The 18,912-nt window shown below is 50.0% G+C and overlaps 1 protein-coding gene across 1 annotated transcript in view; it reads right to left on the minus strand.

Moving 5' to 3' along the window:
• Window positions 1-18,912, minus strand: part of EZR (ezrin) — a 43,353-nt gene that overhangs the window by 7,848 nt on the left and 16,593 nt on the right. Inside the window, exons 2-7 of the mRNA XM_084777545.1 lie at window positions 12,705-12,788; window positions 10,024-10,119; window positions 8,770-9,044; window positions 8,156-8,239; window positions 7,140-7,286; window positions 1,093-1,189 (exon numbers count right to left, since the gene is read on the minus strand). Coding sequence (XP_084633671.1) covers window positions 1,093-1,189; window positions 7,140-7,286; window positions 8,156-8,239; window positions 8,770-9,044; window positions 10,024-10,119; window positions 12,705-12,788 — 783 coding nt within the window. The remainder of the gene's footprint in view (window positions 1-1,092; window positions 1,190-7,139; window positions 7,287-8,155; window positions 8,240-8,769; window positions 9,045-10,023; window positions 10,120-12,704; window positions 12,789-18,912) is intronic.

Raw genomic sequence — 18,912 nt, forward strand, 5'->3', positions numbered from 1 at the left:
TTCACAAGCCAAGCTGGGACCTGCTGACTTTACAATTCTGATAGCCTAGCACAAAGAGTGCAGGGAAAGTAACTGGCGCTAACGCAGAGTGTTTGCTGTTTCTAAGCGGCGCTCAGCCTTAAGAGGCTTAGTAGACACCCATGGCATGGCCACAGCCTAAGTTTGCCTTTCTAAGCTTACCACTGTGACTGGGGAACCAAAAAAAAAAAAAAAAAAAAAAAAAAAAAAAGGACACAGGGACCCAAAGTCTTTCTCAATGTCTAATTGTGGAGAAAGCTCTGTAAAAGATTACACTTAAAAACAAAAGCAAACCAAACACTAGAAAACAATATTCTTGCCGTTTCTACCACACTATGGCTGTATCTGTATCTTCGATAATCTGAGCTAACATCAGCTAGAAGTTTAAATGCTGACAGAATGAGACTCAAATCCTTTCAGCTCTTAGGTTACACTTTGCCTCCCACGTGGACAGAGTACGGTGCCTCAGTGAAGGTTGTGTGATGGAGCAGAGTGACCACAGGGGCAAAGTGGGATGCCCCGTTAGAAGGAGAAAGAAAGGCAGAGCGGAAGCCCTGGAGACCCGCCGTGCTCCCAAACACTTGGAATGCTTCCTAACTGGTAAGCCCAAAGCAGTACAGGAAGCCAAATTCTGGTCCTGTGGACTTGAAAGTCTCATTGTCTATGCTCTAAGCAGTTACTGAGGTGACGCTGGCCCAAGCTCCACCCACAAGTTGGTATCCCCGGTAGGCCGGCTGCCCATATGAGCCTTGGGCAAGCCGGGTGTGCCAAGGCCGGAGGGTGTCGTTTTTTTGGGAAATGCTCATTATCGCTCTGTCAAGGTCAGTGAGAACTGAGACCTGCCCTTCTCTCTGTATGAAGACTAAGATTACATCATCTAGTTTTGGACAGCTCCATCTGGTCTCCATAGCAACTTCCCATGGCAGCGGTCAGCCACGTGGGCCAAAGATCTCTGAGCTCCTATCAGAGGGAAGCCCGAGGAACACTGCCTTCTCAGGACCATCGGGACACTTAGGAACTGGGTGCTCTGAAAGCCCAGTTTGCAGGCAGTGACCCGGCTACACCTGAACTTACAGGTGCCTTCTTGTCGATGGGCTTAATGACAAACTTCTTGTCGTTGAAAGAGATGTTTCTGATTTCACTCCAAGGGAAGCCGATCTTCGGGGTCAACCTGAGGTTATAAAAAGAAAAGCAGTGGTTGGTTAGATGCGCCCATGTGCGTGCACATGCACGCACGCACGCACGCACGCACGCACGCACACACACACACACACACACATACATACATACAGGAGACCTTAGCAAATCTCTGAACTTAAAATACAAAGCAAGTCCAAGAAGCATTAGTAAAAACACCACGTTTAAACAGCCATTATCACCCCCAGGTTCAACTAAATGGCTGTAGCAGTAACCTTGGTGCAGCCACGTTTTAGTTTCTCTCAGTTTCGGGCAGCTATAGTACACCACCCCCTCCCCCAATCATCTTTCGATCAACTGATCAGGAATACATTGGTCCTATTTGACACTCTCCATGGCACCTCCTGCCTCTGATACCCACATGTCTACCCTACCCGACTTCTCACACAGCCAGAGCCCCCGGCCCCCACTTCCGTTCTGCGGACCTCATTAGTTCCTTATCAGCCAACCAGTCCTTCCTTCAGATATGTCACCAGTTTCTGCTCGCCCCAGAGTGGTCTCACAGCTTGAAAACTCCACTTTATGTCAACATAGAGTTCTGGGTTGCCAACACATTTTCTCGTCCCCTCCCACGCAGGTCCCCTTCTTTTCCTCTCTGACACGGGTCAGCTTAGTGTCGTAAGTACCGTGTTATTCCTAGCTTTATGAAAACAAGCCTTGTTCTCCATATGGGCCTTCTTTGCAGAGAAGCTGCTGACCGATGAGGTAGCTGGGGTGGGGCGGATTCTGAACTTCTGTCTCCCACCTGGCTAGATGCTGCCCTGTGTTAGTCCAGGGTGGCTCAGGGACCACACAAAAGCCCTCCTTGGTCTTATGACTCAATGCCACTGGCCTGAATTCTGGTTTTTCCATTAAGAGATGTCAAGGCCACACTGCTTTGCTTAACCGTGTCCCACACCCTACTCTCCCAACACCTCACCAGAAATAACAGCAGACAAGAAACAAGGACAGAGTCTGAAACACACAATTCAAACCACAAGTACTACAGTTCCGGGCCAGGAAGATGGCTCGGCAGGTGAGAGTGTTGTCTGTGCAAGTGTGAAGGCCAGAGAACTCATATGAAAAGCACCTGTACCCAGAACTATGGTGCAGAGACCACAGGACTGCTGAGTTTCCCTGGCCGCCAGATTAGCTTCAGGCTCAACGAGAGACCGACCCTGCCTCAAGGGAATAAAGTGGAGCATGGTCAAGCGTGGCATCTGTGTCCTCTGGATTCTGTACACGAGTGTCCACACCCAAGTGTGCATATACCACCTAGGCATTGTCACACACCTAAAATAAAAATCATTTAAAAAAGAGAACGAAGGAAAAAGAAACCCAGTCATTTCCTATGGTTTCTACTTTGAGCGGGTCACAGCTGGGCTGGGGCTGGGGTGGAACTCAATGCCTAACATCAATGGGCAGAATGGGTCTTGCTTTGGCAGCAAACGCTGGGTCAAAACCACAAAGCAGCCTTTGAAGGCCACAAGAGAGCTTCTAAGCAGAGCAGGGGGCTTCTAGGGACAGTAGCCACGACACAACTGCAGAAGCGATGCAGGACCCTGGGCGGGCTGGTTCACATGCTAAGGCCTTTGGCACATGGATTCTTTTTCTGCAATTCTCTAACCCACTGCTAACACACATCATGACAGACAAATGCAGTGTGCCCTGTCACTTCACCATGACCCATGGGATACAGAACTTTCAGCAACATGGTTTTGTGGACAGGTCTAAGAACATTTGAAATACAGCTATGGCCTGTCACCATCTTCTGCCTGTGCCTCCCTCACAGGGAAAAACCAAAGCACAGCAACGGCGGGCAGCGGCTCCTGGAGGACTCACCTCGGAGACCCTAAGAGCAAGAGCTGGTCACAGAAGAGCTGAGAACCAGGAGACAAGCCACTCAACCCACAGTCACACGGCCACACAGCCAGGCCAATCAATGAATGTCTCCAACTCTCAAACCCCAAGGAGGCCAGGCTCTGTCCTGCAGCTCCTGTCCATACAGGTCTCTCTAGTTTCTGACCTAGACACGCCAGGCCTCCAACCTCAGCAGGCGTCTGTTTTCCAAAGGCTGGGCCCAACATGACCAACGACTTTGAAAACCCACATGGGCAACAATCCATAGCCGCTCATAAGCATAATTGTAGTATTGAAACAAGGGCTGAGCACGAGAGTTGTGACTCACTTATGAGCTAGATAACTTCCTTTAATTCTTAACCAGCTGGAAAATGAAAGCCTACAAGGGTTCTCTTTTTCTCTCCCCGTCTAAAAAAAGAGATCACACGTAAAACATGAGCACTGTCCACCCAGAAGACTGCCATGGGACTTACGTGTCAGTGCCCTTACCTGTCACCACTTAGAAGGTGGGGAGGCAAGGCGGTACCCATCTAGAATCCCAGCACTTGGGAAGCTGAGGTAGGAGAGTGGTGAGCTCTGGGGTAGCCTGAGCTACTTGTAGGCCCTCAAATTGGAGCAGGAGAGGAAAAGGAGGAAAAGGCAGATGTCGACTTTCCACCAGCAGGAACCAGAGGTGTGTGGAGGTGGCTGGTTGCTGAGCATGCTCAGACACTCTCAGCACCATGGAATTGCTTGTAAAGGACACAGGTAACCATGCCAAGGTCTCCTACAAGCCGAGTCTCCAACAACCTCAGTAACGAAATAAATGCCGTGCTAGCAAACCCCCACAAGTTCACGCTAACACAGAGAAGTGAATACAGAGAAAAGCAGCTGGCTCCTTCTATTTAACGTATTTGCGGCATGGCTATTCCTAAGTTCCACTCATGGACATTAGAAGCAATAGCTGAAAGTGTAAGAATCAGTGTCAGCGAACTCACAGGATCACCCTAAAATATGTTTACCAGCTATTATGAGAAGGGCAGACACGACAGGAGGGCTAGCACTGACGCACCCGCTGGGGGCTGGACTGACCCACTGACACCACGTGTTCCTTTGTGGGAGGCCCCGAGGCATTCTTATAGGACGCTCACCCGAAGTGCAAATCTCAAGTCTGACTGTGAGCAAACCTCGGGCAATGCAAGGTGAAGCCTTTCCAAAAGTCAATGGGAAGTCCAAAACAGCAATGATGAAGACCCTGCTGTCCAGACCTAGGGGCAGCTACGCCCCGTGCCGACACTGGTTAGGTTTTGGAAGCAGAAACCAGTGGAACAAGTGGGAAGGAGGCCCACAGACTGTCACCACTGTGCATCACCCACCGCCAGCGTTCTGATGGCCACACTTGGGTCTGTAGATGTTAGAGATGGAGGAAGATAAATAAACGGTGTATGGGAATTCTTCGAACTATTTAAAATCTTAAGTCTGAAATAACTTTTTTTGAAGACAAATAGGTTTGGTTTTGTTTTGTTTTTTGTTTTTTAATTAAGTCAAAGCCGGGCATGGTGGTGCATGCCTGTAATCTCTTGGGAGGCAGAGGCAGGTGGATTGCTGTTAGTTCAAGGCCAGCCTGGTCTACAAAGTGAGGTCAAGACAGCCAAGATAACACAGAGAAATTCTGTCTTAAAAAAAAAAAAGCAAAATCTGCAGCTATGAAGATGACAAGTATTTTGTCTTGGTACAATTTGAGAATTTTTTTCAGGCATATTTGTCAAAATTCAGCAAATAAAACACAAGACTTTATATTATTATCCTTAAGTTTCATATCAAAATCTACTGAGCCCTAGTAAATGATCTGTGTTTTCACTTCTTGGGATGAGTACAGATGCTATACTTCAGGACGAGACACATCTTTCTGTGAAATATTTTCTGGCTCCAGGCCAGAAAGCACTACATCCAGTAAGCCATCTTCAGTGACCAAGCGTATGGCGTGTAGTCCCCAGCCAGGCCACAAGCTCCCCTAGGACCCACTGATCTAAGGACATGACGCCCTGAGCCAGCACTGCCTGCACAGCTACTTTATGGTGCCGTGACGCCCAAAGTGGTTACACTAAGTGGGGAAACGTGCTGGCAAACGTCTAAGGTTTCATTTATTTTTGTGTTAGGAGCTCAACTGTACTTCTGTGCATAATGCCCATGGAGGGGGAGGGGAAAGGAAGAGAGAGGGGGACGGATGTTTGCTTACCTCCCCCCTCTTCCTTCCAAGCCAAGGGTTAGAGAAAAGGGAGAGACAAATGCTTTCAGAACCCTTGCTCCCATTGAACTGTGACATATACCATGAGAAGGGCGTCCCCAGGAGACATGTCCCAGACAGAGCCCGTTTAATTTCAAAAAGGCTATGATAAAGATATATCTGTTTATTTGTGTATCAGGTTGCCCCTATTAACAATGTATCAAGAATATCCAATCCCCACCATTAGTTCTATTGGCGAAGGATGGAATTCAATACCCTGGCCCTTAGGGCTATGGTCCCTGGGAGCCCAGAGCAGTCTCCAGCAAACGGGAAAGAAGAGCGCTCCTGTTAACTGACTTAATGCTTTTCCTTTAGAAGGTATGGTGATGGGGCTGGAGCTGCCACCTGCCACCTGGGAAGAGAAAAGACTGAAGGCCTCTGGGAGAACTGCAGTTAGCTGCTGAATGGGAGCCTGAGGGACAAGGGGAGGACCCAGTTTAAAATGTACTTGGTTTAAAAAAAAAAAAAGCACGTTTCTGTGGGCTGGGCTGGTTACAGGCTGACATCAGCAAGTTCCTGCCTATGGCTGTTTCTTACAGCTGGGAAAACCTGTTTGGACAGCCTTTGCCAGGGCTTGTTACAAAATCTGCCATTCAAAAATGGAATTAAAAGACAGAGGGGGCTTGCCGCGTGCATTTCCATAAGGACCTGGGCCCAGTGCTGACTTTCTGATGCCAGGCTGGGCTTTTCAGCATGGTAATGGTTCACAGGCCTCCACTCCACAATCAGAGATGGAGGAAGCACTGTGGGCTGCCTCTGAGAGCACCCTGTGATTCAGGCTGCCTTAGTTTCCCCACCAACGCCGCACCACGCACACTCGGGCAGCAAGCACTCCGTAGCTCCCTTCTGGGCTCTCCAAGGGGTTCAGGGTGCCTGGGGTGTTCTCAACGGTTCTAAATAACATAATTTATTTATATTTTAGACAAGGTTTCATTATGTAGCCCTTCCTGGCCTTAAATTCACAGAACTCTGCCTGCCTCTGCTCCTGAGTGCTGGACTAAAGACTCGTGCCACCATGCCTGGACATGAGCTGGATTCTTCATGTGTTTGTCAGTTACGACCAGCAGGAGGACTCTCCTAGGTAACTCCAGAGACCATGGGGACAGGGTGAGTGAGATATGAGGAGCTGACAGGAGACAGCGCGAGCATCACATTCTGACACACTTCACAGGACTCGGCCGCATCTCAGGACTCTCAGCCTGTTTCAGAAATAAGACCTATGAACTGGACATGGAGACCCCGGGACATTCTTAACAGCTCACCTTTGGTGTAGCGAGCTGATTTTCCCTGGTGGAAAGAAGGTGTCTCTGGGACAAAAACCTGCAGCTGACAAGAGGTTCCCAGTGCCAGGCAGCTCTGCCTGTGACTTGGCTCACAGACCTTGCTTGACAATGTAATGGCTGTGAAGCAATTAGACACCTTCTGCAGGCTCAGGGGATTTAGCTAATTGTTCATACATGCAGGCTGCTGCTGCGGCTCTTACAGACTCCTGGGGTGTCTGGTGGCATTATCAACATTCCTGGGTGGATTAGCACAAGCCTTGAGTCCACCCTGGCTAGGCAACAGCTTAGGGACATTCGTGGAGGGGGAAAAGTCCTCTCTCTCTGCTTCATAGGGTTCAGAGTCCTAAGGTCACCTCACTCTGGGCCCTCCTGGTGCTGTGGAACAGCTTGGATATACAAAGTACTAACTTGCAGATCACCCTGTAAGATACTCCGCACAGTCCAACACAGACACACAGACACACACACACAGCACTTTGCCTGTTTTCCCAGGCCTGCTACCCCATGGCTAAGATCAGTGATGAACTCCAACTCACTTGTCATCTTTCTCATAAATGTTTAGTCCAAGGGCGTCGACTCCAAGCCAAAGGTCTGTTCCTTTCTTATTTTTGATCTCAAAATAGTTGATCCCATACATTTCCAGGTCTTGGGCTATCTTCAGGTATTCCAGCATAGCACTGTCCCTAATGGGGAAGAAAAACACAGGCCTCCTGGTTGGCAGCACTCCTACCCAAACACTCGAGCCTCTGCACAGGTAGAGTGGGAGGCACAGTGCACAGGCAGGCGAGGTCTGGAACAGCAGCCAAAGGCAGCGCGGATGAGCGAGGCCTGTACGCAGCCCCGAGAGGAGCCTGTGGTATCCTAAACCGTGTAACCCACCTGCCCCACACAGTCAGGAAGAGCCAACTGATTTGCCCTGGTTTCTAAGGAAACAGACTTTTTCTTTTTATTCTCTTGCTAGGGGTAACCCTGTTTCTTGCACTCATGGAGCAATTAGGGAGCCCCACAAAGGGCTCTCAGAGACTTCTGGCCTACTCGAGGACTCTGTGGCACCCAGTCCCTGAGTCCCAAACTGCAAGAAAGTAGTAGGGCTGGGCACAAGGCCAGAGGCAGGGACTGGGGTCTTTCTTCATTGTAAAGCCCATGCCTGTCTATCAAAAGTCAACACCCTTCTCACCCAAAGCATATGCTTATATCCTGATGACTGTTGAAGGCGACGACCTCAATACGCAAGTGAGCTGGCAACTCCTCAACAAGATACAGAAGAAAGCCCCACGCCACAGGTGACCAGTGCTCCCCTCAGCCAAACGAGTGCTGGCCCCTGGACTTTCCTTTGCAGGGATGGTTAGAGCTAGGCGTTGAACGCACTTGCTTCTTTCCCCAGGTGAGAACACCAGGCCTTGTTTAAAAGACAAAACTCAAATTGTCTTCTCCATGAAGGAACCCCACTTTCTGTCTTGGACTTTACCAAGCATGGGAGACCAAAAGCTGACCTCTCTGGAAATGCTCCCCGGAGTCCCATGAGAGGGCAAGCTGAAAAGACTTCACTCACTTGAGCATCCCTCGGTGCTCTGCGTGCCACACTTGGATGCGGTCCTCCCACTGGTCCCTGCTGAGCTTGTGCTGGTCCATGACTCTGGGATTCAAGAGGAGAGAAGCAGGATTGTCACCTTCAAGGGCTGTGAGACGTGTCTCCCTAGAGGCCACTTCCCACGTGTGTTTGGCCCTTACTGTTCTGAATGAGACAGTTAGGGGAAGTTTTTGTTTTTACTTTCCGGTTGTCTTTCTCGAGCACAAATGTGAAGATTTGGCCTTTTGATGAGTACTACCCCACTGGAAGTTTCTAAAAATTATTTTAAGTGGCATTTTATTCCAAAGGGGGTCTTTTTTTGGTCACCATTAGTGAGACAGGACAGGTTTGCCAGAGGCCAGGTTACTGTGTACCAAGCCCGTCCATCAGACTCACGAGGAAGGGCCACGGTACTCCTGCTGTGTCTCGGTTAATCATTAGGAGCCTGCTGGCTCAGAACATTCCAAAGGGAGCACTCAGGAAAGTACCAGCTTAAAGGAGCACTCAACCTCGACAGCGCTCCCTGCTCCCTCACACCTCCCGTTCCTTCCTCCCGGGGCAGGGGCCTGTGCTCACCCAGGCCAGCCTCGGCTCACCTCTGAGGGATCAGTCGCTCAGAGCTGAGGTAGCCAGCCTTGTGCATTTCCTTGTTATAATCTCCGAACTTGGCCTGCACCGCGTAGGACCCCAGGAGCACGGCTGTCTCTGGGGGGCAGTAGATCTCGTCGCTAAGGATACCCTCCTTGACCTGGAGGAAGAAGAGCTTCTGCGTGATGTCTTGGATGAGCTCCTCAGCCACATCCTCCGGGTAGAACTTGGCCCGGAATTTGAACTGGACGGGGTTCTCCTTCCGAACCTCCTGTGCAGAGACCTGGAAGACAGGAAGAAGGCAGTTCTCAGAACCAACTCCAGGCCATCCCTGAGCACTGGTGACGCAAAATTAGCAGATAGATAGTTATCACTGTGACCATGTGAGAGTATTCCATGCTTGTTTCAAACTGGGTGCATTATGGAAGATGGTCTGAAATTTCTGGTACTCCTGCCCCCACCTCCCTCACATGAGTCCTGGGATTGTGGGACCCGCCATGCCTGGTTTATACAGGGCTTCACACATGCTGGGCAAGCAACTCGGGCACATTCCCTCACCCTCACCTCTGTAGCATGCGTCTGAGGCAGTCAGTCAGTCAGTCAGTCAGTCCAAAGCACTCCCACTCTGCTGGGAGCCCAACTAGTAGGCTGCAGGACCACTTGCCTCATCCTCATTTCTTAGAATCATGCTATCAAAATCCCAGGGACCTCATTTAGGAGTGACCCCATGTCCTTCCTGCTGGGACCTGCCCGGAAGCTGGTCTGGCCCTAGATCATGAACTGACCCTCAGCCTCCTGACAGCAACACAGAAAGTGAGGTGGAGGAGAACGCGCAGCCTGCCAAGGGTCTGGAGAAAACACGCTCAGCTGATGACTCTGTTACGGTGACTGGGGCTAACCAGTCTTTGGAGCTGGGAGATAATTTACTGCAGACTCAAACAAAGCAGCAGCAGGGTCTGACCATATGGTGAGTGAGTCATGGTTTCTAGACTAATCTCATGAAACAAAACACAAAAAAAAAGGCTGAGGTCAACTAAAAGCGAGGCAGTGAACCACTACCTGCCCCGACACACCAGGAGGAGGAGCTAGAATTAACCAAGATCTAATTCTATTCCAACTGTCCCTTCCTGGAAGCCCGCAGCCTCTGCCTATAAAAGTCTTTACACAAATAACAAGGAACAAAAAGACAAAGACATGGTTAGAACATTCTGGTTTTAAACAGTTCCTGATGAATGGCCTGTAAATAGTTAACCCCTACTTACCTTTTTATCAAGTTTCAACCAGGTAGGAAATCCTTTATTGTCTACATACTGGAGGCCAAAGTACCACACTTCCCGGAGGCCGATAGTCTTTACCACCTGTGAGACAGTGAAAGGACCACCATGAGAAACATCGTCACATGAGCAGCCAGCGGGTGGTCCCCCAGGAGCTCAGCAGTCCCCAGAGATTGACACTGCTTGGCCCAACCAACAGGTGGAGTCTCAACTCTAATCTCTGACCCACAGATGTCAGGTCAAAGCACAAATGACACATTTTTAGCTGAAATCTGCCAGACTCAGGGCTCTCTGTAAGTTTTATGAATTCTTACTCAAACCATCTTACTGCAGACTTCAGGGTAGGCTATGAGGAGCACACAGAACTAACAGCCCATCTTCAGGAATGTCCAGGCACACTGGCCCACACCATGGTGCCCGGGCGGGTCGGAACGGCTGGAAATAACTAGCACAACACTTGTTCCATCTTCCTGTCAGCCAACTGGAGTCTGACTTCCTGAGGACATGCAAATGGCCCTTGGCAGGAAGCAGGCAGCATTGATTGGTTCCAGGGTTGTAAGAGTGACTGACGGTGTTTTATTTTAGAGCCTGGGCTTCCCCGATATGGCATGTTAAACAGCAGGGCATTCTGAAACCACCCCATAGGTCACAGGTCCTCTCTATAGGGGAACCCACACTCCCCAAAAGCCATCTGTTCCCGCTGCCTTCAAGGTCCTATGAGTCAGCTCTCAGCCTCGCCCAAAGGAGTGTCCCAGCAGCTTGAGGGTTGACCGTCACCTCTGCCCCCGCCACCAGAAAGGCTTGCATGGCAAGGACAGGGATGGCTGACTCGGTCACCTCCGGCAGCAGCCGACGATCTCTTTCGCTTGGCTCCATCAGGCTGGAGGGTCTTTTTGGAACAAGCTTCCTCCACCTTGCATCTGAACTTGTGATCTCATTTCTCCGCTCTACTTTGAAGGCAGCTTCGCCTGTGTCCTCAGTGCTCAGACGCAGATAAGGACAGTGGTGCTCATGAGCCACGTCACTGCTCAGGCTCAGGACCTGGACGCAGTGCCGCACGGCGCCTGGTGCCTGCGCCCAGTTTCCTCTGGAAATCTTTCAGGGTGACCTTTAGGTTTCACCCTTAATCTAGCCTCACCCCAGAACAGAAAACATCTTAAACCTCACTAGAGGAGAACAACCTTCAAACAATGGTGACTGGCAGCCCGGACCTCCACCCTGCCCTGCTCGACGGGTCCGGGCATGCCCTGGCACCCGGGTGCTGCTGCAGGGCCACTTTGCACTACCTTGTGCTCACTTTCCAGAGAAGATTAGATCAAGCACAGGCAGTGCCACCTGGCGCCTCCCAAGATACCGAACCCCTCTCCCTCCCCAGGTTTCCACAGTACCAGCGCTCTCATTTTTGGGTTTGGATCTTGAATGCAGAGTGCCCCCTCCAAGCAGTGGGGCCTCTTGGGGTGGCAAACACTCCTCAATCAGGTGCTGTGTGACTCACCTCTAGCCTTGTGTCCCCAGACCCCTTTTCCACTCTCTAGAATTTGCTTTCTTTCATCTCCATCACCTGCCTCAGGATTCAGGAGGCACAAGACCACGGGCACACCTGCCCTGCCACATCCCAAAAAAAGCTGCTCTGGACTCCACCCAGGGCCAGGATGCCGAGGGTGAGCTCTGGCCGTCATTACATGGGCATCTCTGACACATCCCTCCCCCACTGTCTGGGCCCATTTAGCCTATGAAGTTGGGCGGAGAACAAAGAGCCAAGGAGGGTTTTCCAAGCCCTACACGATGAGATGGGAATAAGAGGTGCCCCCCACCCTGTCCATTCTATGTGAGCCTCATGCAGAACGATCTGGAAAAGCTGCTTCCCAAAACCAAGCGTTCTGCAGTGAAACTGCCTGTTGGAGCCAGCTACCTGAAGTGTTTTGCACCCCAAAGCAAGTGGGACCACAGGCTGACGCACTTAGAACCATGCAAGGTGTTGGATGCACCCTGCCACGCCCCTGTCATGGTGCTCACATTAGCAGAGCTGCTTCTGTCTGGACCACAGGAGAGGAGTCTAATTAAAGCAGAGGCAGCCAGCTACGGCCAGGCTGGACACCAAATCTGGTCTGTGGACTGTCTGTGCGGTCCACAAGATCAGAATATGGCTCTTTTTTGTTTTGTTTTGTCTTTTCTGGAAGGTTCAGGAAATCCCTTTAAAAATCCTGTGCCCTGTATGGTTATTATTTGAACAAGGTCATGCTCACTCTATTCACGGATTTGCAGCTGATTTCAATAACAGTGGAAAGAATGAATAGTTACGACACAGACCACATGGTCTTCGAACCTAAACGCCTATGTGGCCCCTCTGCAGAAAGTCTGCTGACCTTGACACAGGGCTGCTGAACGACACTAAATCATGTTCTCTAGTCCACTTTGGGAAGGGCCGAGCCATTTGACAGAACTGTATGTGGAGCAGTGGCACTAGGAAAAACCCCAGGATCAAGTGAATGCTACCAACAAAGGACACTTAACAAGAAGCCCCGGCTTTGCAGGTGTTTCACAGCAGATGCTACTGTAAGCCAGAGAGCACTCTACTCTCTCAAAGGCCCTTTTCCTCTGTTACCTCAAGTGAACAGAACAAGGCAACCTGCTTAGAAGACAAAAGGGTTGGTCTATTTCAGACTGACCTGATCAAACAGCTGCTTTCCGGTGGTGTTCGGCTGGATGGCAAACTCCAGCTCCGCATCCATCGTGGTCACCCGGACGTTGATCTGGAAAACAGACAAAGAGACTCAACGGTCTTCTCCTGGCGGCCTCCTCACCCTCCCACTTAAACCCAGAGTGGCCGGGCAGCACAGCAGCTGCACGTGCCTCTTTAACACCTGTCTTCGTGCCAAGCACAGAACACCTGCCGGGGCCCTAAGCGAGGGACAGCTGACAGAGGCCTCTGCAAGCACAGGCTCTGGGTTCAAATGCAGCCTCACCACATCAATAAACTGTGTTGAGGCCTGCAAAATCTTTAATAATACGTTTTCCCATATATTATCTCATGACCCTCCCCACATCTCCCCCACACTAGCCAGCTGAGGGAGACAGGGCTCCTGGGATACCAGCAGGATGTTCACACCAAGGCAAAGCACACAGGAGGGAGGAGGGGCCGTGGGCCTGATAGTTTGGGGACATTGGTAACTGACAGAAAAATGGTACAATGAGTAAACATCAAAATCAAACAGGAAAGAACATCATGCAGCCATTTAAAATGGGAACTGTAAAATAGAAGCAAGGAAACGGACTTCTGAGGTTGAACCTGTACCGAGCAAATGGCGCCGAGGCTGTCAACACGCGCGCATGCGGCGGAGCTAAGAGGAGCGGTGGAGGATGCCTTCCTTACAATGGCGCCTGCCGAACTGAGGAGGGGCAAGTCACAGGCACAGTCTTAAAGTGCATCAACTCTCTCCTTGCTGCTACTTTTGTTTGCTTGTTTTGTTCTGCTTTTAAAGCAAACTGGAGCTGGAGAATTGGCCCCAGCATTTGTTACTCTTACAGAGGACACAAGTTCAGTTCCCTAGCACCCACGTGGTGATTGGCCACCATCTGCAACTCATCCCATGGGTCTGATGTCCTTTTCTGACCTCCACGGGCACCAGGCATACATAGTGCACATACATACATGCAGGCCAAAAATGCATTATATATTCTAATATATATATATATATTCTAAAATTTTACTTAAAAAAAAAAAAGGTCAAGACACTTGTAACACGTCACCCCTGACAAAACCTGGGCTTACTATGTGCAGGAAAGCTCTCACTGGTGCTTCCACCACTTCCCACAGAGAAAGACCATAGCACACAGCAGCTGTGATGCTTAGAGACGAGGAGGTTCAGACAGGGCCAATCTTCCCAGCACAGGTTAGCTGTCACAGGACAGGACTAACCAGCCCACCGGGCTCAGCAGGCGGCCAGAACACACCAGGAAGGAGGGAGCAGGCCGGGTGTGAGCTCCTTCTCCAGAGACAGAATTTGCCTGTCTTCTCTCCAGGTGTGGCAACACACATCTTTAATCTGGGCACTAGGGAGGCAGAGGCAGGCAGATCTCTGATTTTGAGGCCAGCCTGGTTTACATAGGAAATTTCACCACCCATGGCTACACAGTGAAACCCTGTCTATAAAAAAAAAAAACAAAACCAAAAACCAAACCAAAACAAAAAAACCCACAAGAAAGAGGAGGATGAGGAGGAAGGAAAAACAAGAGATTTGCCCCTAATGTTAAGGACTGGACATACCAGGTGCCCAGAGACCCGTGAGCTGGCATCACTGGTGCATAGGAGAGGCATCATTATCCAGATTTTTAGAAAACTGTCTCCCCATATCTACAAACTGAAGAACTGTAATTTACTACAAAGAAATTGGTAGTCTTTTCCTGATAGCAATACTCTTTTTAATTAAAAAAAAAAAAAGGTCATTAGGAGAGCATAAACTAATGTGCTGGCGCTAGGTGGCAGATCTTCAGCGACCACCTGGCGAAGACAAAGCGAAGAGTGCATGACGGATGAAGAGAACATCTGGGAACGAGACTCTCTAGACTTAGGGCATCGGGGAAAAGTCATCTCCAGGCACCAAAGCTAGTAATGACCACAGAAGATGCTGTGAGGGCTGTGAAGATGGCTCAGTGGATAAAGTGCTTTGGCGTCAAAGCAAGAGAACAAAGGTTTGGGTACCCAGAAGCCTAGACTACCTGGACTTGGAGATCCCGGAGTTTCATGAGTGACTCTGCCTCAGTAAAAAGAGTGGTCAGCAATTAAGGATGACAACCAACAGAACTTCAGGCCTTAGTAGGCACATGTGTGCATATGTACCTGCCCACATGTATGCTGCTCATGTTGGGACACACGAGTACCAGACAGTTGATATCCACCATTCTGAAAGTTACACGAGGCACGTTATCAGCAATTTAAAATGCAATACCCATCTCCTCTCTGATGTTTTTTTGCGACAGTCTTACTATGTAGCCCTGACGGGCCCAGAACTCACTATGTAGACCAGACTGGCCTCTAACTCATGGGCAATCCTCCTGCCTCTGCCGGGGCTATAGGCATGTGCCACTATACCCAGCTATGGACCACCTTAGGGTTCTGATTAGGTTTTATTCGTGTCGAAATTCGGACAACTCTGAAGAGAGTAGCTTCATAGATACTTTTGCAGGTGCATGTTGGCAAAGTGGGCTTCTAAGCTTGCTCAGGTCTGTGTGAGTCTGTCAGCCCACCCTTTCCACGGCACAGGCTTCATCTCCACAGCCTCAGCAGCACAAGGGGACTCCCCCACCAGCCCTATCCAAAAGGGCAATCCCTAGGTCTGACTTGGGCTTTTAAGAATCTTCCCTAAGCAGGGTGTGGTGGCGCTCAGGAGGCAGAGGCAGGAAGATCTGAGTTCGAGGCCAGCCTGGTCTATAGAGTGAGTTCCAGGGCAGCCAAGGCTACACAGAGAAACCCTGTCTTGAAAAAAACAAAACAAAGAACAAACAGAAGACTGCTCCCTGAAGGGGCCAAGTCAATACTAACATACGGATGTGTATACAGCGCCATCTCTACAATCCTGCTAACACACGTATGTATACACAGCGCCATCTCTACAACCTTAATACTCAGGACAGACAGCTGTGCTAAAGCAACCAAGGCAACGGGTCCGGCAGAGGGGAGCAGCCCTGAAGGTCCACGGCTGCCCTGCCCTCAGTCGATGAGAGTGCCACTCAGCAGCTGCAGCCCAGCAGGGTTTCCACTGAGGACGATGCTGGCACCAGGGTGTGGTGTTCATTCTACGGGACTATCCCAAGCACCACAGCCTTCAACATCCTGCCGAGATGGTTCCTGAGCACAAGCTTGACAAAAGTCACCTAAAAGCACCACTCTCCACCAAGCACACACATTCCCAAATAAAGCACACACGGCCTTAGTGTACAGCATGCTAAACTGCTCTGTGTTTAGAAAGACCGCTAGGGTTGTTTTCAGTTTATAAATCTTTTATAATGCGTTGCGGTGAGGCATAAGCTTTTGTCAAGATTTTAATGTGACCTTCACTACCATAACAGCACTGTTTATATACACAGATGGAGTCGGGGCGCAGTCGGCTTCAACCCCAGCATGCCTTTGTGTTACCCCAGGCTGGGATTTCAAGGTAAATGATTGGCTTTTAATGAACTCCGAGGATTTGGACGCATCTGGTGCCTGGATGGCAGCAATGTCACAGAGAACAAAGGAGAGCTAAATGGTCCCGTTGACAGCAGGATGGTCCCACAAAGAACGTAACTGATCCACAAATCCAAATGGCACCCAAAGACCGGAAGAACAGAGGGCCCCTGGCAGTGCTTATTGTCTGGATAATTTGTACCTTGTACTTGTCAGGAGCAAAGCTGAAGGGCAGGGGTGTAGCTCAGAGCTCTCACTAGTTACTTGACGTCCTGGATATTCATCCCAGCATTGCCAATAATATGTTAGCATAAACACTTGTGTACGTATGCACCACACACACACACACACACACACACACATACACACACCGCTTAGTCATTTACAATCCAACTCAAACACCCCAAAAAAGAGTAGGATTTATCTCAGGGCTGCCAAAATTGTCCCTCATCTGGGAAGGGGGCGGTGTGTGAGGTGGGGGATGACAGTTGAGATTAAGATTACACATGTGCCTCTTGTGCCCCTTCCACATGGTGAGGCTGATGTAAAATAATTCTAAGATGCTGAAATCCCAATGCAGCCACACATGACTGTACTCAACTGCTTACGACGGAAAGGCACAGATGTGCACAGGGGCGAAGCATTCTTCGGGTTAACAATAACAGAGTCAGAGCTTTGGGATGACTTGGCTTGGCTTGAGATGGCTCAGCAGCCCCCAAGCCTGACATCAGTTTTGATTTCCAGGACTTATGTGATTGACGGAGGAGAGGACAGACTCCCCCACTGTGTCCTCTGACCTCTACATGCACAACAGTGGCACGCAAGAGCCTTCTCCACCCCAGCGAATAAATAAATGTAATTTTAAAATTACAGGCCTGGTTAGCATAGTCCTGACATGGTATCTGAGCCCCTTGAAGGAAGTGAGTTTCCAATAAATACGTGTGTGTTTCCCATTGTTCCCGTGTAGTGGCCAGGCAGCCCCGCACCTCTGGTGAATTGTTTTTACTTTGGTGGCAAGGGCCAGTTCCTCATTTCCTGCCAGATCACGGTGCTGGGCTTTGTTTAAACCACACTGCCTAAAGCCAAAAGGATGAAACTGGTCAGTAAAAATTAAACTTAAACAAAGCTTTGTGGTTTTGTCTTTCCTTTTAATGAAAGGCAATTAGCATTTCACAAGCATTCACTCGAGCCACTCAACCACAAAAAATGCACGCATTATTATTATCAGGACTGACCAGTGGCCTGCTAACCCTGACTCCACCCATCTTTGCTTAAGAAATCTTTTCGAAGCACTCTATCACTCTTACTCTAGGTCAGCTCAGCTTAAACCCACTGTACCCAGGATGAGAGTTTAACAGGCCTGATCCTACCGGTGGGTATCTCCCGTATCCTGGGCTTGTTCAGGCTGTACAGGCATCTGTGGGCACCATGGGCGGACAGCACAGTTAGCCCACGCACGCACGCACGCGCATGCACACACTCCTGTCTCCGCTGCCTCTTCCTCTCCCTTGGGTGCGTTTCAGAGTCTAGGAACCTGTATCTTCCTTTTGTTATTTTTGAGTCAAAGCCTAGGTATATAGCCTAGGTTAGTCCAGAACCCACAATCCTCCTGCCTTGACCCCCAGATTGCTGGGGGTTACAGGTGTTACTGGGGGTTACAGGTGTTACTGGGGGTTACAGGTGTTACTGGGGGTTACAGGTGTGTGTGTACCACCATGCTTGGCTCAGGGATTCGTATTTCTTTCCTTTCTGATGTGTTTTGTTTTTCGAGACAAGGTTTCTCTGTGTAACCTTGGCTCTCCTGGACTTATTTCATAGACCAGGCTGGCCTCAAACTCACAGAGATCTGCCTGCCTCTGCCTCCCTGAGTGCTGGGATTACAGGTGTGGGCCACCATGCCCTGCTAGATTCGTATTTCTTAAAATCAAGCCAAGAGTTTCTGAGCACAGGCCGGATGCAGGCATCACTGGGACGCTCGCTGGTAGAATGAAGGTGTCAGGGACTGTACTTTAACCCAGAACAGAGGAAGCTCTTTCCTGGGGCCTCAGTCACCTGAGCTGCAAAAGACAGCCCTCAGCTGCCCAGGGCTGGTCCAGTGGAAATTCTGCCCAGAGACGTGGGGTGGGACGTGAGGGTGCAGATGGCCTGCCTGTTTAGGAGCATGCAGTTAGAACACAGGGCTGCCAGTGACATCCATCACTTGACCACAAGGAAGGGGACAAAAAATAGAGGCTGGTAGCAGGCAGCCAGGAGACCATGTTCATGGACACCTACCCTTCACTTTTGGGGATGACCTTTCCGGTCAGACATGCCACAGGGCAGGCCAAACTGCTTCTGTGCCACCGGAGATTAAAAACCCAACCACCCAGCCTGGCTTTGTTTGGAATAAACCAGTAACAGCTACCCTGCTAAAGGAAATACACCCAGCCTCCCTTCCGCTGGCTCCCCAGTCACTGGGCAGAGAGGTCAGAATCTCTGTTCCCCCCACTCTCTAGCCATGGTGTGATCCCCAACTTGAGCCATGTGTAAAGTCTTGGGCCTCTTTCTGCCCGTGTCTGTGGCTGTGTGCTTCTCTAGACAGACCTCGTCTTTTACAGAGAATACACGGGGATGGGGTGGTGTCCCGAGGTCATGTGAGTAAGTTTCTCCTTCCTCTGTTTAGCTAAGGCAAACTGTGAAATTCCATGATGGCTCAGGCTAGAATTCTCTGG

The sequence above is a fragment of the Acomys minous genome, assembly GCF_964271855.1.
Source record: "Acomys minous genome assembly, chromosome: 3".
In the NCBI taxonomy this organism is placed as follows: domain Eukaryota; kingdom Metazoa; phylum Chordata; class Mammalia; order Rodentia; family Muridae; genus Acomys; species Acomys minous.